The 23,518-nt window shown below is 50.4% G+C and overlaps 5 protein-coding genes across 7 annotated transcripts; 2 read left to right on the top strand and 3 right to left on the bottom strand.

Annotated features, from left to right (window-relative positions):
• The first annotated feature begins 308 nt into the window (after positions 1–308).
• Positions 309–6,284, top strand: LOC6740005 (E3 ubiquitin-protein ligase znrf2). 2 transcript variants are annotated; one of them, XM_016180868.3, is made up of 8 exons: positions 344–396; positions 466–1,756; positions 2,317–2,443; positions 2,521–2,616; positions 2,694–2,799; positions 4,001–4,071; positions 4,174–4,326; positions 4,395–6,284. In XM_016180868.3, exons 2-6 carry the CDS (start codon positions 1,232–1,234, stop codon positions 4,056–4,058), a joined length of 912 nt encoding a protein of 303 aa, XP_016038381.1. In that variant the 5' UTR covers positions 344–396; positions 466–1,231; the 3' UTR covers positions 4,059–4,071; positions 4,174–4,326; positions 4,395–6,284. The 2 variants fall into 2 exon arrangements, with proteins under 2 accessions (XP_044779541.1, XP_016038381.1); XM_044923606.1 differs by having other exon boundaries at positions 309–1,756.
• Positions 6,285–6,586: 302 nt separating this feature from the next.
• Positions 6,587–20,140, bottom strand: LOC6725319 (serine/threonine-protein kinase Smg1). Of its 2 annotated transcripts, none has more exons than XM_039297708.2 (9): positions 19,479–20,140; positions 19,059–19,425; positions 16,711–18,988; positions 13,166–16,645; positions 10,282–10,601; positions 8,882–10,226; positions 7,860–8,828; positions 7,445–7,793; positions 6,587–7,379 (listed from the first exon to the last, which is right to left on the bottom strand). In XM_039297708.2, exons 1-9 carry the CDS (start codon positions 19,867–19,869, stop codon positions 7,180–7,182), a joined length of 9,699 nt encoding a protein of 3,232 aa, XP_039153642.1. In that variant the 5' UTR covers positions 19,870–20,140; the 3' UTR covers positions 6,587–7,179. The 2 variants fall into 2 exon arrangements, with proteins under 2 accessions (XP_039153642.1, XP_039153643.1); XM_039297709.2 differs by having other exon boundaries at positions 19,059–19,422.
• Positions 11,048–13,090, top strand: LOC6725320 (beta-1 adrenergic receptor). Its single transcript, XM_002106301.3, has 2 exons — positions 11,048–12,291; positions 12,362–13,090. The coding sequence occupies exons 1-2, from the start codon at positions 11,813–11,815 to the stop codon at positions 13,008–13,010; spliced, it is 1,128 nt and encodes a 375-aa protein (XP_002106337.1). The 5' UTR covers positions 11,048–11,812; the 3' UTR covers positions 13,011–13,090.
• A 129-nt stretch (positions 20,141–20,269) lies between the features above and the next one.
• On the bottom strand, positions 20,270–21,571 carry LOC6725318 (ataxin-1-like). The gene is made up of 3 exons (XM_002106299.4): positions 21,120–21,571; positions 20,837–21,062; positions 20,270–20,783 (listed from the first exon to the last, which is right to left on the bottom strand). The coding sequence occupies exons 1-3, from the start codon at positions 21,404–21,406 to the stop codon at positions 20,418–20,420; spliced, it is 879 nt and encodes a 292-aa protein (XP_002106335.2). The 5' UTR covers positions 21,407–21,571; the 3' UTR covers positions 20,270–20,417.
• Positions 21,572–21,615: 44 nt separating this feature from the next.
• Positions 21,616–23,474, bottom strand: LOC6725316 (probable dolichyl pyrophosphate Glc1Man9GlcNAc2 alpha-1,3-glucosyltransferase). Its single transcript, XM_016173561.3, has 4 exons — positions 23,305–23,474; positions 22,335–23,249; positions 22,161–22,271; positions 21,616–22,094 (listed from the first exon to the last, which is right to left on the bottom strand). Exons 1-4 carry the CDS (start codon positions 23,370–23,372, stop codon positions 21,653–21,655), a joined length of 1,536 nt encoding a protein of 511 aa, XP_016038378.1. The 5' UTR covers positions 23,373–23,474; the 3' UTR covers positions 21,616–21,652.
• Between the last annotated feature and the right edge of the window lie 44 nt (positions 23,475–23,518).

The raw sequence follows: 23,518 nt of genomic DNA, 5'->3' as shown, positions 1-23,518 counted from the left end.
CTATTTCTTTTTAATTGAATGCCAATCGAGCCATTGTGAACTAAGTAACACACGAAATCAAACTAGTATTACATAGAAATTTGAATTTGATAGAGTTTTGTGCAGTTTCAGTATATACCAACTTAAAATTCAATCGATGCAAAAGAACATGATAAATTTGAGAAAAAAAAGCTAATAAGGCCTAAAGCCTCATGTAGCAAGGGGGAAACAAAAATATTAAAAAGATACGTTTATATTTATATTTCAGAAATAAATAAAGAATACCCCATGGAGGTTCATGTCCCTGCTAGGTACCTATACAATATCGCCACCATTCTTATTAGAATACCCGTCGACAATCGATTGGCCCTCCCAATTGGACTAACGCCTCTGTTGATATCGAGAAACTCTTTTAATGTAATGTATAAAAAAAATAAAAAAAAATATGGAAAACGGTCATTTAAATTGAGAGTGTAATCAAGGCAGATTGGCCAGCAGCGTCGTGTCGCGTCACACCTATTTTTTAGTCGGCGAGAGCAGCAGTAGTGCACCGCGTAGCGTTTGGATCCGATTCCATAGGATTAGGCAGCAGGAGCCAGTTGCAAGTGGCAAGTAGCAAGTAGCAAGTAGTAGCAGGCGCAGGAGCAGCTAGTGCCCATCATCAGTCATCGGTTGTCATCGGGAGTCATCATCCGGCGACCGCAGAGCCGACTCGAGTACCAATATACCGGAGAACCAGAGCAACTGAACACCTGAACATCTAAACATCTGAACATCTGAGTCCCCGCAATCAGCAGGCGGAGCACAAGAAAACGGGGCAGCAACAATAACAATCGCGACTCAACTACGCACCGATTGACGCCCGACCAACCGACCGACCGCCCCCGTCCTTGCCACCTACTCCTACCCCCCTTCCTCTCCTCGAGCACCCGCACTTTTGGCACAAACACCAAAACACACTCACACTCACACACACACACACGCATACTCCGCACACACACAAGCACGCACACACATACACTTATCAAGCGAGCGACAAAAAAGCGACCGCATTTATCATCCGCACATCGCAAATCGCACATCGCATTGTTTGCTATTGTTGTCTGCTCCGTTTTTCGCACGCGAAGGAGCAGACAAAGAGGACGCGCCGAGGAGGCGGAGAAGTGCAGAAGGCGCTGCTGGAGCAGGAGCAGGAGCTGGTGCAGGCGCAGGTGGACAAAGGTTCGTCGCCCAGTTAATTCCACCAGCATCAATGGGTCAAAAGGCGAGCACCCCGGCGACCAGTGGCCAACAGAGCCCACGCTCCAGGACATTCTCGAGCAGTTCGACAGGAGCCGCCGATTCTGCGCTGCAGCAGCAGCAGCACCAGCACTCGAATCCCGGCCAGAATCGTGGCGGTAACGGCGGCGGCGCTGGCGGCAATGATTCCGCCGGTCAGGGTTTCAATCTGCTGCGCACTTTGCCCGGCCTGCAGGTGTACCACAACCAGAACTCCACGTCCATCGATCGCCAGCGGGCGCGGAGTCTCAGCTCCGTGCCGGATATTCAGCAGCAGGCGCAGCAGCAGCAGCAACAGGGATCTATCACCTCGTCCGGCAGCAGTCCGCATTCGCATCCGCATGCGGCGCACGGCCACCCGGCCGTCGGTGTCTCCGTCTCCGTGTCCGGGAACGCGAATGCCAATAGCAACAGCAGCTTCGCAGCCGCCGGCAACAACAATGGATCCGCCATGCAGTCCTACATGCAGCAGAGACGCACCCTCGGCGATTCCATAAGGGTGAGTCGGGTTGCGGGCATCCTGGAGGGGATTACAGCTCGGAGCAGGGCCAGTTTTGAATAACTTCAACCACGGGAACCCATTGGTATTTGGATATACCGAAGGTCAGCGGGTTACTCCTTGATTTATGTGCCTGTCTAATGGAAGCCATTGTCCAATTTGTTCGATATCTATTTTTGGATTCACCAAGGGTAATTCCATTAATAAGCACTTAATAGTTGGGCAAATAAGCCGAATACCAAAAATGTATTCACATTGTGTGTACTAATCACCCAATATGGATTTATATATGTACCTCAAATATTGGCATATTTGTATACCATCATTTTCAGATGGCTTTAAAGGTCCCTAAAATTTTAAACTTCAGACAGCAAGTAGCTTAATTATTCAATGTAGTTTTCACTGGCTTAGAGTACTTAAAAACTAATTTGGTGCAGTTTGATCTTTGAATAGTGGGAGTGATGTAAATGAATCTCCTCAGTGTCAGTCAGTCGTAGAAATTACGTATGCGCACCGTGGTACCAATTCTAATCGCATATTCCCGCTATCCTCTGTTCCAGGACATGTCAATGACCGGCGGCAGCATCGCCGAGAGCATCGCCCTGGCCGCTTCCGCCACGTCCGCCAATGGGATCGGTCGTGTCTACACGGCCACCTCGCTTCCATCGCACATTTGGTCCTTCAATGGTGAGTCAAGCAGTTCCATCGGACTCCGCTAGATCTCTGATTTCGCTGATTTCCCTGATTTCCCTCAACCATTGCAGGTATCAAGTGCCCCGTGTGCAATAAGTTTGTTTTGCCAGACGACATCGAATGCCATTTAGTCATGTGCCTAACGAAACCACGACTCTCATATAACGGTACGCTCTTTACATAATCCCAATCAATCCCTGCCCATATGCTCAGATTGCCAATGTCTATGTTTATGTCATTCCAGAGGACGTTCTCTCGGACGCCAAGGGCGAGTGCGTCATCTGCCTGGAGGACCTGAGTCCGGGGGACACCATCGCCCGGCTGCCATGCCTCTGCATATATCACAAAGGGTGAGCACGGGGAGATCTCTAAAATCCCAGAAGTAGGGTACTTAAATTTAGGGTACTTTCAAATAGCAAATAGTAGCTGAGGACCACTTTTGGTGGCTGTGTTGGAAATATTTAAATATTTAAATTTAAAATCCAATCCATGGAAAATAATCTACGAATTTAACCAGCCATAACTTCGCAAATTCTACCAATTATTTTGAAAATTCTGATGTGAAAAAATCACTATCGCCCATAAAAATTTGCGAAAATTGTTCAAAAATTAAATTTTCCAATTTTGAACACCATTCGATTGGATATCAAATAACAAGCTTAACGAGTCATGCCGCTTCTTATTTGGACCAATATTTTAATTTTTATGGAAAAAAAACGGATTATTTTTCATTCAAAAAATAGATAAAATTAGTTTTGAAAAAAATGGATATTTTTAAAAGGTTTTTAATCATAACTTGGCCAAAAGTCGTCACACGACAAAAAGATTGCCTGCTTTATGCAGCTTAAGAGCAATACTAACGATGCCTAACATTTTTGGAATGCCTAACATTTAAAAAAAAATATTTTTTTTTGTAAATTTTTTTTTCAATTTGACCATAAAATTTTTCGAAAAATTTCAAAAAATTAAAAAGTCAAGCCTTGAATGCCAATCGATTGGAAATGGAATAACGAACTCGGCGAGGTATAACATTCCACATTTGGATCATTTTTGGCATTGCTATGGCAGAAATACTTATTTTTTTAAGGAAAATGAGAAATAAGGGTTTTTGGGAGTTACTTTAAACAGTTAAGACGCAGGATGCAATTGAACTTGGTTCTGGGTTATATAAAACAGATTAAAATTTCAATAGTTGATCAAATATTCTCCAGCTAGTTAAGTCAGTTTATTGCAGACGGTTGTAAACCCGCACAGTAGGGAATTACAATCTTATCTGAAAAGTAATCAAGAAACTTGCCCTTAAAGAGGAAAGTGAACTGGCACAAACCGCAAAGCGAAAAAAAAACGGTAGAACAAAGAGTCAATAACGAGAAATTGAGGAGTGTCTGAGTTTGAATTTTCACTTATCCCACCCCTTTTGGGGCCATAAATTTAAAAATAAGTATGCTCGCATAATGGGCGCTAGTACTGCGAGCTCTCACTTTTTTCTACCCGAAACTAATTACACTTCGTTTGCTACTTTCGCCCCCTCTCGTGCCCCCCACTGCACAGATGCATCGACCGTTGGTTTGAGGTGAATCGCTCCTGCCCTGAGCATCCTGGAGATTAGTAATCCTCGCCAGGTAAGCGCCCGTCGGAGGAGGAAGGGCAAAGATGCCGTCAGCTTTGCCAGCTCGTGCAGTTGCATACTTGTGGACTCACACATCCGTTTGCTGTTGCTGCAGGTCTCGCCGAGTTGTTTGTGTGGAGATGGAGTTATGGAGCAGGAATCGGTTATGGAACTGGAACTGGCCAGCTGGGCGCAGTGCGAGGATGGGTCTGGTCTCTGGGTTGGGACGCGACGCAGATCCCAGGCCCAGTGACCACACAATTTGCACGTAAGTTGGACAACTTATCTTAACTCAGAAGAGATATATATCATATCATATCATCATACTATTTGCAGCCCTTGGACAATGCGACCAGCTGGAGCTTGGAAAGATTGGAGGATGGTACATGGGAGAGGCTATGCCACAAAATGCTGTTCTTGAGCGTGGGATCGAGGCATCGATCATTTGACCTACCGACCGAGAGACCGATCGACCGCTGGGTGAACCCAAAAAACACACACAAATCAATTGAAACAAATTAATTTACAATGCTAAACTGGCAGTATAATAGTAATAAACGTAATGCTAATAACAAGTGAATTATATAAGTAACGAAATCAACCAACCCACAAAAACTACAAGAAGAAGGAGAAGATGACGAGGAGGAAGCAACAAGCAGAAGATTTTGATGATGACGAACGAGATGAGAATGAGGATGAGCGTTTAAGTGTAAAGCGAAGCAACCAACCAACCAACAAAAGAATGTCAACCAATGTGATGTTAAATTTTATATTTTGTACTATGGATAATGATGTAATTGTAATTGTAATGTATATGTATGTATTTATTATTTTAAACAGGACTAAAATAGGATAAACACAAGCGTAAGAAGAGAACACACACACCACACACAAGAAAATAACAATAACAAATACTATTAATAACTATGTTAAATTAGAAGACAAACAAACGAAAACGAAAAGCAAAGCAACCAAAAAAAAAAAACATAAGAAAAGGAAAAAACAAAAAGATTGAACTTCAAATAAGAATGAAATGTAAGGAGTTTAGAAAACAATTGATCCCATATTTTCGTCGTATTTTAAGATTTGTTCAACAATTCGCAATCGATTCTCTTTGTGTTTATCCATTAGTTATGGCTAGTTATTATTATATTTTAAAAAAATATTGTAACTTTTTATATCCATGTTTGTTATCAACATTTTGTTTGTGTTTTTGTTTAAACAAAAGAAACATTTTTTTTAATTAACGCAAATCGAATGAGAAATATTTGAAATATTCGCCACTATTTGTAATTTGTAATTTGTCAATGTGCAGTTCTGGTCAAACGAAAGCTGAGGACAAATCCGTTTGTATTTTTTTTGTTTTTTTTTTTGTTCAACTGTCGAAAGCTTCAAATTGGCCATATAAATATATATATTTATGTATACACATATATTCGGTGTCGGCAGACATTGCTGACTGGTTGTAAACGATGCAGCGGCTATGGAAAACTCAAAGCAATATATGTACGTATGTAGGTTGGATTGAATGCAACCGGTGCATCGTTTACAATCGGCTTCAATCTCTTCAGAAGCTGTGCGTTTATTATCATTACCGATTACGGATTTCGGATTACGGACTAGTGTATATGTTAAATTACTATCCATTATGTTTTACTATCCTTGCTCATCGATATATCCGGATCGCATCGATGATCCGCCAAAGTTTCCTTAGCAACCGGCGCTGCAGTTCAGCGACGGCGGCAGCACGTAATAACTATTTTGTAAATGATATACTTTAATGTACTGTACAGATATACACCCCATACACCATGCGTATATATCATTTATAGGATATATATACATATATGAATTGTAACTGTATAACTATAGCGTTGCATTGGCCGATCGAGCATACAACCGATTTCACTCCAAGCGTAAATGTGAAAATAAAAGCGATAATCGTAAACGTAATCGTAACATTTGAATGCAAATTTCCATATTGGTTATATTTGAGAAATCATTTTTTGTATACCGATGGAAAAGTTGGTAACTACGACGAGAGTAATCGAAGCTGACAAGGCGAAAGAAATAAGATGAAAAAAAAAACAAAAATATTTGAACTTTTATAACCAAGCAAACAGAATAGAGCAAATAAAACGATCTAGGATAACAATTGTCAAGTAAAAACGGATGCGCAATCGAGAAGAACTTTAGAAAATAAATGAGTGATTATATACCACAAAAGTCTTAGCTCACTTTTAGATTCGAAGGAAACATTAACATTAACATTTTTATTCAGCATTGCGTTTATTGAAATAACTAAAACGAGAACGGGCGGCATCGGGAATCGAGTCCGCCACATCGGCTATGAACGGGCATCGTGGATATACATATATATATTGGGTTGTACATATATTTCTAATGCGGTTACAGATAGTTTGGTAACCAAATTGAATTATGTAAGTGTGTGTGGGGGGGTGGGGGAGGGGGTTGGTTAGGGCGGCTGAAACTAAGAGTGGCTTAACAAGTAATTAAAACACTTCCGGTATTGTGTAAATTAATATATAGTTTATAATCGAATCGTATAGGAAAAGTTGCACAACTGCATTTAAATAAAAGAAAAAAAAAAAAACGGAGGACCGGTAAACGAAAAAATTTTGAATTTGAAACCTGGAATATATCGTATCCGATAACGTCATCGAGCCCAGATCTTGTACATCGGGAGCTGTGGGCTGTGGGAGCTGTGTCAGCCGCTGCTACTCTGCTGCTACTCGGCCAGCAACTCAGAATGCGGGTTGCGATCCGAGAGAGCACGTGGCATACGCCACGATCCGCCGGCTTCCGGACCACAGCAAGCCGTGTCCGTCCGTCTGTTTTTACTTTCGTTTCGTTTCTTTTCGTTTCCTATCGATTATGCAATTACACATGGTTGGTTGGGGGCGGCGGCCAAATTTGTTCCGCCACGGCCTTTGGGGAGTCGGAAGATGCCGTCAGGCTGCGACTGTTTACAGTCCGAAGGAGGTCCTGAAATTCGATTCACAGGTGGCCCCAATGTTGAATGTAGTAGTCTTTCTCCGCTCCGAGTTTTGATGTGTGTTGTAGTCAAAAGCCCAACAATGCGGCCAGACAGTGTGAGAAATTATACCCACGGCGTCCAGCCCTCGTAGAGCACGGCGAGGTTGTGCGGATTGGAGGCCTCGCGAATGGCATAGTCAACCTGCTCGGCGACGGTGCTGCGCAGGTTGCTATCTGGATCTCGGCCCTCCAGCTTCATCCTAATCTTCTTCCACACAGACACGCCGTACGCATTTCGCTTCTGCTCATGCACATTGTTAGAACCTAAAACATATTAAGAATGTTTAGTTACGCATCCGTCAGAGAGATCCGTCGATGGTCTGCCTTACCTTTGACATGCGTGAAGATTTCGTACGAGTCCGTTTCGCCTGCGTGCAGCATGAAGTCGTCCATGCTCTTGAAGAACTCGTTTACCTCCTGGTTGGCTAACGCCAAGATCACCTTCAACTGCTGACGCCAGCTTTGCAGCATTGAAGGCTGCAGAACGCGACGCTCGGAGCAGATATCCTTTCGCAGCTCCTGCAGCCGCATGTAGAAGGACTGCATCAGGCCCTGGCATTCGCGCAGATGGTCGGACAGTAGCTGCACATTCGCATACTCAAGTTTGCCTTGGCCCTGTGCCTGGGCCTCGGAGCACAGGCTGTGCACATGGAAGCGTGGCATGTTTTCCAGCAGGCGCTGTTTTTTTTAAGAGACACAAAAATATTAAACAATGTTTCGGTTGCATTGCGCTTATCCGCGTACCAGAGTCTCCTTGAGTAGGGTGCAAATGAAACCGTGCTTGCTCTGCTGTTCGCCTTCTATTGCCGCGATCTCGCGGTGCACCTTGCAGGTCTGCTCCTCCAACAACCCCTGCACATTCTCAAGCCAATAGTGATCGATGGCACCTTCCGGGTCCAAGAGCTCCACCACCGACTGCTCCACGGCGCTGATCCTTGAGCTGCTCGCCTGCCATTGCCCGTGCGCAGCCAGCCATTGTTCCAAGTGGTCAACCAGTGCCTGCCCCTCCTCGCCCAGAGCTTCCGCATGTTGCTCCAGGCGGGCTACCGCACCGGCTCCATCAGTCATCTTTTGCAACACCGCCACATGAGCCATTATCCTCTGTTTGTTACTCTGCTCACAGCGCAGCAGGTTGTCTATGTGATTACGATTCCAGTTACTGCCCTGCGTCTGCAACTGGCTGAGTTGCGAATCGAGGCCAGCTTGTAGTTGCTGCAGGGCAGTCAATTTTTGGTCCAACTCCAGCCAACATTCGCCAATGGCGGCGATAAGTTTCGGGCGGCTGACGATGTGAGGGCCACAGCGCAACTGGCTGCCCAGTGCCTCCGAATAGGCCCAATGCTGAGCGGATGCGGCCATGGTGTGCAGGTCCAATTGCTGACTGATCAGTGCCATTTCCGCCTGCTGCTGCAGCAAAACGCCGTCCGATTGCAGCGAAAGGAAGAGACTCTCGCACAGGTGGTCCGCTTGAACAGGGTCCCCACAGCTGGCGGTGGGTAGACATTGCGGACCGATGGCGGTGTAGAAGTTCCGCGTGAGGATCGGCAGCAGGCCTGCAAGTTTCTCCACTTGGAGGCGATGGATGAAGCCCAAAACAGGTCGGGCTATTTCACGCACATCACAAGTGCGACTGGCCTCCAATGCCTCACTGACCAGGCCGAAGAAGCACTCGTCGTTCAGATCCGTATGACAGGACCTCATTAGACCCAGTTCCTAAAACAAAAAATCGTCTTTAGTTCTGACCATATAAATATAAATACACTCACCATTATTTGTTGGGCCTGCACATCGTGGACATCCTCGAGCATCGTCTGCAGGCTGCTAACCAGCGAGTCCAACGAGGTGGAGGCCAACAGGAACTGATCGTAGGCGGGCTGCAGGGTTAGCAGAAATCTGCGCTCTGTTGGGAACTGATCCGGCGGCTTATGTCCGTTCTCCATCGTGGCTTCCAAAAACAGCTGACCAAGGCTGGAGGCACTCAAATGGCACAAGGCACTCAACTTACCCAAATTGGGTTGCAGCATGAGCATTCTATACATGATGGCTGGCAAGTCGTACTCAAAGATCTTCTTCAGATGCGACAGCGCTGAAAGTAGGCTCTCCAAGTGTCCCAGATGCAGATCCTCGTTCTTGTTCATCACCAAAACTCCTTGCGACATGGAGCGCACCAGGTGAATAAAGAGCATCTGGTGATGCAGCAGTCCCTCGTCGTGGCTGGCCAGTGCCGCCTGTTCGTAAGCCGCGAATGCTCCGCCAGCGCGATCCAAGGTACGAACCATGCTGGCCTTGAGCAGCAGCGGGCTGCAGCCACTCTGGACAATCATGCCCAGCAATGCGGTCGTGGGTGGACCGAGAGTTAGAGCCTGCGACTGCTTGGCGGCATAAAGCTTCGAGACCTCATGCAATTGGGAGCCGAGCCGGTCCCGGGAGTACTCCATGGCCTCCGCGACGCCCACGACATCGGCCTTGCAAATAATAGAACTGGACGGCGAATCGGTATTGCTGGTTGAGTCCACAGTGTAACCGCTCTGGATGTACGATGAAAAGCTGTCGTGGAAGCGAACGAACAGGTTTTGCCGGTGGCTTTGCTCCGGATAGAAGTTCATGACTCCCGCATACTCTTGCAGATGCTTGGAACTCTTCAGTGCCACCTTGTCCATGCGGCCCAGTAGCTCATTCATCTGGCTGCGCATGCTGTCCAGTCCGGGCAGCTGTAGAGCCTCTGTCAGCGCAGAAAATTCCTTGGCATTCTCGCAATTCGGGTCCACTTGCAGCCGACCGAGCTGGCCTTGCAGATCAATCAGATGGAAGAGCTGCAGGCATTGACCATAACTTCTGAGGAGACACTGCACGCGGCCAAAGTCCGGCAGTCGTTCCACACTAAGCGATACCAGTGCATCCGAGTGACCACGACGAACGGCATTACGCTGCGAGGCCGTATTGAAACTGTGGCTCTCGATCGCCGTGCCCAGCGATTTGATTTCGGCGATTAGGGCGCTGCGCTGGTTGAGCTTCACGAGCTCCTGCTCGGCCACCACTTGCTTGGCCTGTGCCGCCTGCAGGTTGCCCACCTCCTGCTGCATTTCCTTCAGCTGCGGTATCAGCTCGGTCCTAACACATACAACGAAATTATAAATATGATATAAGATACGATGGATATACTCACTTGTTGGTGGACCAGTACTTTTGCAGCATGCCCAGTTTGCTTAGGATGGGCTGTCGCTTGTTATCCGATTCATGTGTCTTTCCCTTACTCTTGTCCTTCTTGTGGTACTTATGATCTCCGCCACCCGGACCATCTGCTCCTCCTCCGCCAGCCGCCTGAGGGAGCTTGGCGTTCAGGGATCGCCGCAGAGCCTGGGCATCGTCGTTGGTGGTCCAATCCACTAGGGGATCGTAGACGAAGGCCTCCAGCAGGGTCAGCAGCGTTTCGCGCTCCTTGCGCATCACCTTCAGTACATATTCACAGCCCAAGCGGAAGGGGCCCTGCAAAAGACGATCGGTTTAATGGTTAATGACGGTGCTTTATGCATAGTATATGTACGAGTATACACATTTATATCACAGCCGTAAATGGGCCATTGGGGTCCATAAATGTACGGCGGAACCGTGTCCATCTGTCGAACAGCGCACAGATATACGATTCGTATTAATATTGGCAATGCTGATTTTATGAAAGCCCTAACCAGAACCTATCCAGAACCAGAAACAGCAACAGAAACAAGCCCGAAACCATAACCATGTTCTACATATACGACCTCGACTGCCATCGACGCTAATCGTTGTTTACAATTGTAGATTGGGCCGCAATTTGCGTGATAAGCCACAATGTCTGTCCATTTAGATATATATATATAATGGACACCAGATTTACGCCATTTATCCAGTAGGCCAGCCATGTCATCCTTAGATGTGGCTTCAGCAAACTCCTGCTCTGTTCTGATTCATGGAATCTATAATATTTTATCTCAAAGATAATTCAAATATGGGATCAGAGGGTTGTACCTATATATACTATATATTCTCCCGATTTCTACTTCTAAAAGAACCAAGAGTGGATAACCATGTCAATCTCAATAGTATAGTGCTGGTCTCGGATTTAGAACAATCATGATGATATCACTATTGACTTATAGTTTCTTCGCTTTCATCGAGGAAGTGCAATGGATACTGCTGGAAATTTGGGAATATCAATGATGTATCTGTTTACCACGTATCCCAGTTGCTGGCCCTGGCCTTTTATCAATCTATTTTGGTCCGCGGAGCTGGGCTAATCTGCTAAAACCCCCAGCGATCTGTTTGGCCATGCATTGGGCCCGGGAGTCCGGACACTCCAAATGCTCGGGGGCAATGGATGGTTTGGCCGGTTGGAGTGGTTGGATTGGCTCGATGGGTGGGTGATTGGTTAGGTAGGTGGATGGTGAATGGTGGTTGGGCCAAAGTGGAGGGCTTATCAACGGATTGCGGTTCTCACGGTGGATCTGGGCGCGCTATCAGTTAACTGGCGGTGACGATGTCGTAAAGCCACCAGCGAAACGTAAACAAACGACGCCCACGGTCCGAGCCGAAACCCAATTGAATCTGAATCCGATCCGAACCGAGCCGAAGTCCTGGACAAAAGTCGCACAGCTCCAGCTCCCACGGTTGCCAGATAGCCAACCACTGGCGTCGCGTGCGCTTCGTTTCCATCGTGGCTCATGGCATTTACCAGCAGCTCATCGCCCGCTTGGGATTATCGAAGCTCCCCGGAAGCGTTGGGTGTCGTCCCGTTCCTGTGGCAGCGCCAAAATGCCACGGAAACGCCAACGGAAATGAGCCTCCAGGCAACCAGCTTCGGTGCCGGCCATCTGCTGTGGCTAGCCATAAATGCCTTCTTGTTTGCCCTCATCCTGGGCGGCAACATCCTGACCATTGTGGCTGTGCGCACCTGCCGCCACCTGCGATCGGTCATCTCCAATCTGTTCATCCTGTCGCTGGCCGTCTCCGACTTCTGTGTGGGACTGGCACTGCCATATCATCTGGTCTTTTACATGGGCTCGGACATTGGGGCCATGAGAGGTCCCTGCCTGCTGCGCTTCTTCCTGCTCATCTGCGCGTGCTGCGTGTCCATGCTGACACTGATCTCGATTGCGGTGGATCGGTATATAGCAGTCGTCTATGCCCTGCATTATAGAAGGTAAGGGATCAAGCGAACGCGATAAATCCTAATTCAATGGCTACATATGAGAAACTCTTCGAAATCGCAGATACATGACCCGTCGAGTGGCCTATAGCATCATCATATCCAACTGGTGCTTGGGTGCTTTGGTGGCTCTCCTGCCCGTGTTCTGGAATCGATGGCCGGAGGCACAGGCGTGCGAATTCGACGAAGTTCTCTCGCCCGGTTACATTGCCGGTGTGATAACGCCGGGTTTTGTGATCATCTGGATCTGTATGTTCCTCGTCTACTGGCGCATCATGCGCGAGGCATCCAAGCAGGCGCTGCGATTGCGGCAGTCGGTGGTCTACAACACGGATGAGGCCACCACCATGCAGAGTCTGCTGCTCCATCCAGACTGGAAGAGCGTCCAGATAGTGGTCTTCATCATGGGCTGCTTCACGCTCTGTTGGCTACCGTACTTCTGTGTGGCCATTGCCCAGCTATTCAGCATCTGCCGGAGCAGCTCGATGATCTACAAGACGACGTTCTCTCTGGCCATTGCCAACTCTGCTCTCAATCCGATCATCTACTCGTGGAAGAACTCCGGCTTCCGGCGAGCCTTTGCCCAAACACTATGCTGTCGAACGGCGAGGCAGTGCGAGGATCAGTTGCCGGCGGACAGCAAGCACCGCATGGAGGCCACATCCTCATCCACGGGCTACCAGCAGGAGATCAAACCGAAGGCCACTCAGTGATCAACGGAATGGGAAACCCAACGCTTTAACTTGGTAGAATTAAATGGAGATGATAGCAATAAAAGTGGACATTATCTTTAGGAGAACCGTTTCTTAACCCCCCTAGCAGCGATTTGTTGAGATGCTTAATTGGTATAGGATGATAGTAGACTTACTTCGATTCCCGTGATGCCCATGGCTTCCACTAGATTCTGTGTGAGACGGAAAGGCACCTTCTCGGGGATTCGCAGGGTGCGGCCCTTCTCGAAGCACACATTGTAGTCGATGTGCACGATGTCGCCGCTTCCCAGGTTGATTAGCACGTTGTCCAAATGACGATCGCCCAGGCCAATGACGTAGCCAATCATCGACATGACCGACATGCAGCGGACATAGCGACGCACCGATTGCCGCCACTCGGCAGAATTTCCCGCCTGGCACCACAGTTCGCGGGCAAGCAGATCACTGGGTGTTTCCTGCAACAATTCGGCGAGCACTTGGAGCAGGACGGAGATCGGCCACGTGCGTCGTGGATCGCCCACCTGCATATTGTGCTTGGCCAACAGGGGCGAGAGTTTGTTGTAGAACAAGTCCGTGAAACGTCGCGGGACATGTGCCGCAGCACCGGGTCCCGCATTCGCAGCAACTTGAGACCGTCTCTGTTGCCACTTCTTGTAGAGCGCAAAGACTGGTGTGACCCCGTCCACCCAGCTAATCAGTCCGGATTGCGGTCCCAATGGTATAACCGAATAGTGGTGGGCACGATAGCAGCCATTGCCGGGCGCGTCGCTGCGGCAGGCCATGATGGCATTCGAGATGGACAGGAACTGCATGATGCGCTCGTCCAGATGGAGATCCTCCATGCCCTTGAACAGGAACGTGTAGCGCTGACCATTGCTGCCGTAGAAGGCCACCTTTTTCGGTTTCGTCTTGGTGGGCAAAACGCACACCGTACTCTCGACGCTCTCGATGTACACCTGATCCCCATCCGGCCCATGTGCATCCAGGCCTGGCATGGAGATACGCATGCGTCCAATGCCACAGAGCACCGGGCTTATATTCTGCATTTTGAGCGTGTTGCCCGAGCCGCGGATCATGTTCGATTGCAAGATGTGGTACAGCTGCTTCAGCTTATCCCATGCCTCCGGATAGCGTCGATTTCGCAGTGCATCCACGGTGACCCGTATGGGAGCATCGAAACGCTTGCGGAAACTACGCTCATAGGTGGTCTCCGGCGGACGGGCGGTGACCGCGATCAGGGCTTCCAGATCGGCGAGCAATTGAGGTCGCCAGACATTGAAGCGGTTATTCTTGCCCTCGTGATCGTCCGGACGGAAATCGGTTGCCAGCGCACTCACACGACTCACATAAGTATTGTAGATGTGGGCCAGCGAGTGGATCCAGTACTCGTCCCACAGCAGGCAAACGCGGCGCAGCTCCTTCACCATCAGCTTCACATGCTGCACTGCCTCCGGCGCCTGTTTCGAGAGCTCTCCCATCAGATAGCCGTAGCAGCAGGCGTCATCCGTGGCTGGTCGCGCTGTCGCGGGCGGTGCTACTGCATCCTGTTGATCCCTGTTGGCACCGACGACGGCCGGAAAGATAACCAGCTGGGGGCGACTCTTGGCCAGGCGACAGAGCAGATCACTAACGCTCTTTCGCACATAGGGTTCGTGGTGATTCAGTCGGCTGAATAGCTGCGGAATGATCACTTTCCAGGGGGCAATGGGCGTGGTGTGCAGTCCCTCCTCCAGAACTTCCTGCAGACCGCTGGCGTGCTTCACAATCAAGCGGAGGAGACGAAGCGTCGTTGTCACCAGGTTGCTATCATCCACATGGAAACGTTCTCCTCCAGGCTTCTCCGGACCCGAGCCCGATTTGAAGCTAAGATATTGGAAGTACGAACGCGCTGCATCCTTGTAATAATCATATGTGTTGGCTATAGCCCGCCGCCAGATCTGCAAAATGGCATCCAGGGCTTCCGGCGTTTTATCCGCCAAAAAGGTCAGCCGACGCAGACGGTTCTTGGCCGCCTCGTCGTCGCGGGCACGCGCCACCTCCGGACACACCTCTACACAGTTCGCCGGCGGCTGTTCCATGCTCAGTGCCTGGAGGAGCTCGTCCAATTGTTCGTTTTCCAGCGGCTGGGCAATGTCCAGCGCCTGGCTGATAGCCGTCGCATCGGCCTGGGTGAGCACACAGCAGCTGTCCACGATCTTCTTGCCCCATCGATAGCACCAATTGCCGTAGGCTATCAAAGCTTCCGCGTAGTTGGGACGCTGCTGTAAACAAGAATGGACCAGTCGGGCAACCAGACGTTCGGCTTGGGGAATGGCCAACGGTTGGCTGGAGTCAGAGGTCAGCGGACATTCCGGCAGCTGATCCAGCAGTTGAATCAATACAGGCGACAGATTGGTGGTCAAGCCATTGCAAGTCCGGCCGGTTATCCAATCGGAGAGGTTAAGCAAGAGATCAGCACCCGCGGCCGGTTGATTGTTGCTCTTCTGGATATTCAGGCATAGGGCGGCGCATACATCAATCGAAGAACTTAAATCGCCGATCTGTTTCTCCGTTTGCTGCTGCTGAAGATGCAGGCACTGGACCAGCTCACTGTAGCCGCGAAGCATCTCCGGATTATCCGTCTCCACTCCCTGTTCCAGTGAAAACAGATCGGCTATCTCGCCTATCGGCTGACCGAAAAACTGGCTGAGCAGGGTTTCCGCTAGCTGAAGATTGCCTTCCTCTCGCGCCGCAGCAGCTGCGTCCAAGCAAAGCGTTTCCCAGCTGCCAGGCGCACAATGCTGTCGGAGCAATTGTGTCCATGCCAGACAGCGCATTAAAATGACACTGGAAACGAATTTGGAGCGGTTTTGACATCTCGCCGAGATCACGGGCAGCAGAGACAACTCCTGACCGCCACTGACTCCTTGGACTACGTGCCGTAGCAGGGTGAGCTCTTTGCAGGATCTCTGATCAAAACTGGTATTCAGCAGACTGTCTCGCCATTGGGTGTCCAGTAGGTTTTTCGCCTGATCTGGCAGACAACGGTCTTCTAATAGCTTGTGCAGCACAATATCCTCGGTTCGTTGACGCACATGGATGGCTGAGAAGCTGGCACGTTCGGTTACGCCACTTGATGACACAGACTCGTCCCAGTTACTGGGCCAGAGGCTCAACTGCTGCAAGGCTCCTCCGAATTCGTCCATCGAGGAGCACGCTTCCTGGCCCCTGGCCAAAAGCCGTTCCAGTGCATTTACCTCCACATTGCTGCGTTGTAGAAAGGGATTCAGTTCTCTGTCCTCCGGTCGCATCATATGCTGCTGCTTCAGCTCCACCAGCTGGGACCACTGACCCAGATCTTGCAAGCACTGCATCATCTGCGCCACAACAAACTGTCGCGTATGCGGCTCCAGTTCCGACTGCTGCTCCTTCTCGGCCAGGATAGTTTTGTAGCCGGCAAGTGCAGATTCCCGCTTTCCGGCCGCCTGATCCGCCGCGTACTTTAGCCACTTGTAGGATTTGCTGCTCTTGCTACTAGCCCAAAGGCGCAGACCTCGCAGCGAGTCCGATTCTTGGCAACTGATCAAGGCCCAGGCCATGTAAACGATGGCCTGACTGTAGGTGGGATCTTGCGTCTGTGGGTTAACCAGAATTTGCTGCAAGGAAGAGACAAAAACAAACTCAGTTGGCCACTTAAGTGAATGTCTCCATGTCTACTCACCTGGGCATATCGGATAACCAGTTCCGGTTGCTGCACATGCATGGCAATGATGACCACACCAATACGAATACGATTGAACCAGGACTGACAAGTGGGATTGTTCAGGCGGAAGAAGGCAGCCACTGGCTTTGGCGGGGGACGCAGCGCAAAGGCGCTTCCCTCGGCGGCGTTGTAGATGAGCTTCTCCAGCACATCGAGGAAGCCTAACAGCAGACTGAGATTGCTTTGCATGTTCAGGAGCTCCTCCAACGACAGGGTGTCCATGGCTGAGCGCTCCATCTCCTTGGCACAGCCACTCAGCAATCTGGCATGTCGCATGATAATGGCCTCGAATCCAAAGAACGTATCCTGAGGCTTTCCCAACGTTGTGCGCAGTCGCTGTTCCACACAGTATCTGGCTGCCTCGAATTGCAGCCAGGCGGTGGCCAATCGCTGGCAGCGCTTGGTGCACTGCGACAGATTCATCTGTCGTTCATCCTGCGGAGCCACCTGGCAGCTACGAACGAACAGCTCGCGCAGACAGTGGACCAGTGATTCTTGCTCCGGTTTCTGTACCCGTTCAAAGAAATCGCGGAAGACGGTGTCGCGTACTGCACTCCATTGACTAATCCTTTGCTGCCAAACGCTAACGCGTCTGCTCGTCATCCCCGGCATTAATGATTCACAGCCGGTGAGGGTAAGATGCAATGGCAACTGGGCGTAGATTTGGAAATAGGGTGCATGGCAATTCGTGGAGACCATCTGCAGCTGCTGTAGCGCCGTATCGCGGTACAGGATCAGCAGCTGTGGATATTTTGCTAGCCTTTCCAGGCCGTAGTCCAGGACAGTTTGGATGCAGGCAGCACTTTCCAAGGGTGTCAATTTGGAGGCGGTGGCTGCAATGTTGCAGCATATTCCACGGAAGTTCTCCTGTTCCATAAGCAGATCACTCTTCTCGCGGCATTCTCTCAAGAGCATCTCTACCCACTGCAGTAACACCCTTAGGTTTTGCGGCGTCAGCTGGTGAGCCTGTCCCAGAACCGAATCCAGGAAGCGAAGTATGCTAGCAAAATTGTTTGCCGTTGGCGAGGTGTTCTCTGCCGACAGTTCCTGATCACGAAGCAAGCTCGAGTTGGTGCGGAAATTGTGATTCGCCTGGCAGTGGACCACGAGCAGACTGAAAATGGCCTGTTGAGCTGCGGGATATCTGCCCCAGAGTTTCAGCTCGTGGGCCCTGCAATTGGTGAGGAGCAGCTCCAGAATCGATGGCTTGCATGCGTACATGCCAATGATGGAAGATGTTTGCTTAGCCAGGGCAGCCAGAGCGGACAGATGGAAAACGAGAAGCACGCTCGCCTCGTTGGCTTTACTTGAGGACTTCCTCGTTCTCGGTGGTACAGTGAGAATCAGTTTTTCCAGACAGACGTCAATGTCGTCTACAAGATATTTATACGCCTGCTGAAGCAGCGGCACATTCCGGATGAGCAGTATCTCCTGGCATGTGCGCAGTAGCAGCTTGTAAGAACTGTCACCAGGTGATTGAAGCCTAACCTTCGCCATATTGGGATTGGATTGGAATATAAAGTGCACCAGGCTCGGCGTTAGACGGGCTCGCAACCTTCTCACCGTGCAAAGCAGCAGATAAAGGAAACTTTGGCGCTGCAGCTTTGTCATAGAATTCATCAGTTCGACCTGATCAAGCAGGACCTGCTCCAACAATATCGGATCAAGGCCGGTAAAGTTATTCAACAGGCAGATGCAGAGCAGTTCGTTTATATTGACCAATGCCTCCGTATTCGAGTGCAGGGTGGGCATTAGTTTGATTAGATGATCCACGGCCATCTGTACGATGCATTCACAGGTGGGCATGCCCACGAATATCTGCATGCGGGCCAGGCACTTAAGCAGCGTGTTAAAGGCACCAACGAAGGCTCCCACACGCTCCGCTGTGTTCGCGAGTTCCCCTTCCTCCGGCGTGGTGATATCCTCGACAAACTGATCCAACAAACCGTAACTGAAATCGATCTGCTTGCTAAAGAATGGCGTCAACTGCTCCAGTACCTGTGCACAGTGGGTCTTCAGGTGCGTGGGCTGGCCGGCCTCCAGTTGCCAGCCGATAACGATGTCCACTACGTCGGTGAAGTGGCACTCGAAGGTCTCCCCGTAGCTGGCTGCGAACTGCACCAGCGTGTTGCTGACGACAATGAAGATGTCGCCGTTCTCCGCATTCTCCAGAAAATCCTTCAGCAGCAGCATGATTTTGTCGGCGTACATGTGCAGCTCGCACTTGGTGTCGCAGCTACATTTGGATTGGGATGGGTTATAAAAAAGACGAACAATGCTAATAGAGAGGGCAGGGAATGTGTCACCTCAGTGTGGCGCGGAGGGCCATGATCAGGTACTTCTGCATGCGCTTGCTACTCTTGTAGTTCTTCACGATAAACTCCTCGTAAATGGGATACGACTTGCGGTTGATATAGCCAATCAGGCCGAGAGTCTTGCTGCACTCCTCCAGAACCGGCGGCGGGCATTGCTTGTATACGGTGAGCATGTTATCCAGAATCCACACGAATGAGCATGTCATGTAGCCCATGTTGATGGGCGTGCGCACCGCTTGATCCAGTTTGCCGCACAGCTCCAGAGACACGGTGAGATTGCTCTCGTTAATTAGCCTGCGGAAAATCTTGGACAGACGCAGATCTTCGCCATTGGCAATCGGGTTGACCGTATCGCCTGCTGAGATGGAAAAATGTAAACGATTGCCGCAACTGTCAAAACTGTCGACTTACCTTTGCATTGGTAAGCCTTCCGGTGATTTTGGACCACTGCCTGCCCTTTGCCAATATCATGGTTCATGTTGCGCAGTGCACTGGCGAACGCCTGCGCAACGTCGTGCGACTTACCACCACCACCAGATGACCACATGGATTCACTTCCTCCCAAGCCGGCAATATTGCCGCTTCTGTTGGCGCTACCCTTCCCGCTGCCTTTACCACTGCCGCCTTTACCACCGCCGCTTTCGCGGTTGCTGCCAACGTGATTGGCATTGTTGTTCAGCAGAACGCGGTCGATTTCCGCGTGGAACGCGGAGGACGCCTCCTCCTCGGTTCCAGCTCCGTTGCAGTTTTCTGGGTGGATCGCGTTCTTCATGGAGGGAATTGGCGAAGCTAGCGCAGACATCGAATGGCTGCGGAGTTCGTCATTAACCACTGTTTGGCGTGGATATTCACAGTTTAGTTTACACTAATTATTTCGTTCTTTTCCTTTTCTTTTCTTGCTGCAACAATCGTGCCAATCAGTTATCGATAGAAACAGCTGACGCTGGCGCTCAACGGGCCATCGAATCCGATTTTCCTTGTGTAATTTTTCACTGCACCACAACTGGGATGTGTTCTGCAATCAGAATGCTTGACAGGAGGATTGACTTGTCATCCAAATTGTCCAGCATTCTTGGATTACAACTTCGGAGAATCGTGACACGAGCACTTCGTGCGTCAAGAAGAACTGTTGAATGCAGTGGATATCGGCCAAAGTGGCATCTCTGTTATATTTGGCGCGCAATTTGAGCTTGAAATTGAAATTTCAGCTAATTTAAACTTTATTCCAGAAAATTAAGCAAAATGCAGTGTGATTTTTGTACATAGATTACATTTTTATATGCGTGGCGTACTCAAGGAATAGCGTTGAATATATTCCTGAAACGTCAGCTGAATCATCAAATTTGTAGCCTAATAGTTTAGCTTTCCCATCATGTGCTGGGTGTAGACGGCCACAAAACTGGCCATTTGGGCGTACATCTCGTACGGATGTTTAAACGGCGGAAATCCATAGCTTCCGGTAGGCGGAGAACCCATAGGCACTGGCATTTCCATGGACGTGGGCAGAGTAGGAGGCGGACACGGTGGTGGCGGGGCCGGCGGAGGCGGACATGGTGCGGCGGGCTGCTCGCGTGGCACCAGCGACAAACAGATGTCGCCCACCTGCAGCTGCTGGCACTTGAGCTCGTACAGCTGCAGCGACAACTGTGGATCGCAGGAGGCCCAACCTTGTCCGTAAACAAACATCGGATGACCCGGCTTCACCTGCAAGTCCATCTAAAACATTGGTCAGTGGTTAGACGAATATGGGTAGAGATTGGCGAACCCACCTTCGCGTGGTGTGTGTCGTAGCTGAAGGTGAGGGTCACCAGGCTGGGGCATCCACTCCGGTCTATCCTCACTACTGTCGCCTCTCGTAGCTCAAATAGTTGACTGCGCAGCGCCGACTGGATGAAGTCCTCGGTGCGTATGTCCTCCACGCGGCGCATGGTCCCGCTGGCCAGTTCAATGTAGGATCCCCTGCGAAAGCAGGAAGCAGAGTCGTCGGAGAACCCACTAAAATTGAGGCAACTGATTAACTGGATGGGGGAAAGTGCCGAATCGTTTGCTTACTTGCTGGACCAGTGCTGTTGCGACGGAGGAGGAAGAGACGGTGGTTGCCTCCCGATTGGATCGTAGCCGCGGCCATAGGAGAGTTCCATGTGCATCTGCATGTCGATCTGTTCGTCTGGACGGTAGCTCGTCAACTGAAGTATTCCCTGCCCAGGCTGGCAATTGATATACACTTGTTCATTGAGCACCAGCGTGTTTTCCACGGTTTTTCCAGGAATGTCACCCACTCGGACGGACGGCTGGCCGACCATTCCGTCTCGTACCTGTTTTATGGCCCAACAGGCCATAATCTGGTCGTGGCAACAGGTACGTGGCACCTTAGACGCCGCCGGTGATCGCTACCTGCCCACCGAATTCCGCTTAACAGCCATTGTTCGTTGTCCATTGTGCCGATCGGACCAGAGAATCCTGGCCAGCGGCGCCGAACTGGCTGTTGCGCCAGGCGCCTTGAAGACTGCTCGGCTGCACCACCACTCTGAATGCAAGACGTGACCAATTGCGGATTTCTGCTGAAGCCCTTTATAGTGCTCCGTTTATTTGGTTTTTCGTTTTCTCTTAACAGCGGCCACGGATGTGGACGATGCAATGGCCACCTTGCCCCAGCTGATGCCCAGAGCGTACAGATAGTAGGCCCCAAAGAAGTAGAGCACTCCCAACGCCGAGTACACGGAGGTCAGCAGCAGGGGCAGGAAGGGCAGGCGCTGGTCCAGGTGCAGCAGGAACGAGAGCAGATGCTCGTACAGCGGAATGGCCAGAAAGCCCAGCATGTATAGCCACTCCAGCGTGTGGAAGCCTCGGAAGCCGGGGAAGATGCGATACAACTGGCCGTACATCATGGCCACGTACGACATGTACAGGGAATACCGGGGAATGTACAGATCCGCATCGAAGAGCAGCGGAAACAGAGAGAAATAGCCTGCAATGCCAAGGACATAGGCGTATCTGGCATCATCCCGGTTAACCAGCGTGAGCAAACTGAAAAAGGGTGGGCCTGTTAGTAGGATTCCTTCATTTTGAATTACCTGAGGGGAGAGAACTCACCAGAGCGGAAGGAGCACCATTAAGATGGCCTTCTCGTGCACATGCCATCCGAAAACGAAGGATGAGCAGCCGCACAAAACCACGGCGCGCAGGAAGACCAGCGGACTTTGTCTGCAAGGAGATGGCGGATTAGTTTACTGCGATATCTTGGAATCCAAACGAGGATAGCCTTACTTCTTGGGACTGCGGAAAAGTTTCACCAGAATGGGCAGCATGAAGAGAGCGGTCAGGGCAAAAGTCACAGGCGGCGTGATGGCTGGCAGCACCGAGTGCCTGACCTCCTGGACCAATCCTGACGTCGTCGAGGCACCGCCATCCTGTACCTTTAAAACTCCGGCGGCCACCTTGTCGGCGGCATTGTACAGCGCCCAGAAGTTGGGTGCCCAGTAGGCGTGCGTTAGGCCACGCTTGAAAGGAAACAGGCGGGACAGGACTTGCGGCAATTGCTTCCAGAACGGTCCGAAGGACACGGCGAACGGAGTGAGTCCGACGACCAGCAGCTTGATAACGGCGCCCACCGCAGACACCACACTCGCCTGCTCCAGGCAATAGAAACGCAGCAGGTAGACCCCAAAAGCGGGCGCCATGTACAGAAAGATGTGCTTAAAGTTGAGCAGCACGGCGAAGGCAAAGGCGCTCCATAGGAACCGCTGCCGGATGAGCGAACCGATGCTCAGGAGCATTATGCCGAACAGCAAGCCATTGTACTGGAAGTGAATGTGGTCCACGAAGAGCAGTCCCACGTTGAGGAGCAGCAACATGGAGCCGGCAAAGAACTGCTGCGTATCTCTGGCCAATCCCAGCGAACCCAGGCAGCTGCGCACACCGAGCACATAAACTAGATCCGTAGCAATCACCGAGAGCCGCTGGAAGTAAACGGTGGCCTTGGACTCGTAGTTCAGGTTATCCACCACCAGCATCCGTGGATCCACGTACTTGGCCACCTGCGAGAGCAGCCACTCGAAGTAGGCGAAGAACGGCGGGTAGTCCAGTGTCCACTCGCTGGTGGCTTCCACATACCACTGATTCAACGGCAAACTGTGGGTGATAGCCAGCCAGTTGCGATGGACTTCGAAATCCGTGGAATGGCTAAGGATGAAGTTGTTTTAGTGGGTTTGATAAGTGGACAGAGCACTGCACTTACTAGGCTGGAATCAGGAGGATCTTCAGGCCGGTGGCTATGCCCACCAGGTGCCAGAAGAGGTCCTTCATCTTCGTTTCTCTCGGGGATTGGGATTGTAGTTGCAAGTTTGGATTCGATTCGTTCCTTATCAGCGGTGAGTGCTGTCCGATCTGGCTTAAAAGCGGGCAGAATGCGATTGTCGGCTAAATTTGGCTTGGAAGTAGCCAGGTGGCCT

This window comes from Drosophila simulans, chromosome X (genome assembly GCF_016746395.2).
Source record: "Drosophila simulans strain w501 chromosome X, Prin_Dsim_3.1, whole genome shotgun sequence".
NCBI classification, from domain to species: domain Eukaryota; kingdom Metazoa; phylum Arthropoda; class Insecta; order Diptera; family Drosophilidae; genus Drosophila; species Drosophila simulans.
The sequence above is the reverse complement of the archived record's forward strand: the minus strand, read 5'-3'. Positions and strand labels throughout refer to the sequence as shown.

Excerpts from the sequence above, each read along its gene's own strand:
- LOC6740005 (XM_044923606.1), top strand. The coding sequence starts at position 1,232 with ATGGGTCAAAAGGCGAGCACCCCGGCGACCAGTGGCCAACAGAGCCCA. Across the intron at positions 2,617-2,693 it reads ACCACGACTCTCATATAACG|AGGACGTTCTCTCGGACGCC; the intron begins GTACGCTCTTTA and ends ATGTCATTCCAG. Across the intron at positions 2,800-4,000 it reads CTCTGCATATATCACAAAGG|ATGCATCGACCGTTGGTTTG; the intron begins GTGAGCACGGGG and ends CCCACTGCACAG.
- LOC6725320 (XM_002106301.3), top strand. The coding sequence starts at position 11,813 with ATGGCATTTACCAGCAGCTCATCGCCCGCTTGGGATTATCGAAGCTCC. Across the intron at positions 12,292-12,361 it reads TATGCCCTGCATTATAGAAG|ATACATGACCCGTCGAGTGG; the intron begins GTAAGGGATCAA and ends TCGAAATCGCAG.
- LOC6725319 (XM_039297708.2), bottom strand. The coding sequence starts at position 19,869 with ATGTCTGCGCTAGCTTCGCCAATTCCCTCCATGAAGAACGCGATCCAC. Across the intron at positions 16,646-16,710 it reads TGGTTATCCGATATGCCCAG|CAAATTCTGGTTAACCCACA; the intron begins GTGAGTAGACAT and ends TCTTCCTTGCAG. Across the intron at positions 10,602-13,165 it reads TGGGCATCACGGGAATCGAA|GGCCCCTTCCGCTTGGGCTG; the intron begins GTAAGTCTACTA and ends CGTCTTTTGCAG.
- LOC6725318 (XM_002106299.4), bottom strand. The coding sequence starts at position 21,406 with ATGGCCTGTTGGGCCATAAAACAGGTACGAGACGGAATGGTCGGCCAG. Across the intron at positions 21,063-21,119 it reads CAACAGCACTGGTCCAGCAA|TGGGTTCTCCGACGACTCTG; the intron begins GTAAGCAAACGA and ends CCTCAATTTTAG. Across the intron at positions 20,784-20,836 it reads ACGACACACACCACGCGAAG|ATGGACTTGCAGGTGAAGCC; the intron begins GTGGGTTCGCCA and ends CCAATGTTTTAG.
- LOC6725316 (XM_016173561.3), bottom strand. The coding sequence starts at position 23,372 with ATGAAGGACCTCTTCTGGCACCTGGTGGGCATAGCCACCGGCCTGAAG. Across the intron at positions 23,250-23,304 it reads ATCCTCCTGATTCCAGCCTA|CCATTCCACGGATTTCGAAG; the intron begins GTAAGTGCAGTG and ends CTTCATCCTTAG. Across the intron at positions 22,272-22,334 it reads CTTTTCCGCAGTCCCAAGAA|ACAAAGTCCGCTGGTCTTCC; the intron begins GTAAGGCTATCC and ends ATCTCCTTGCAG.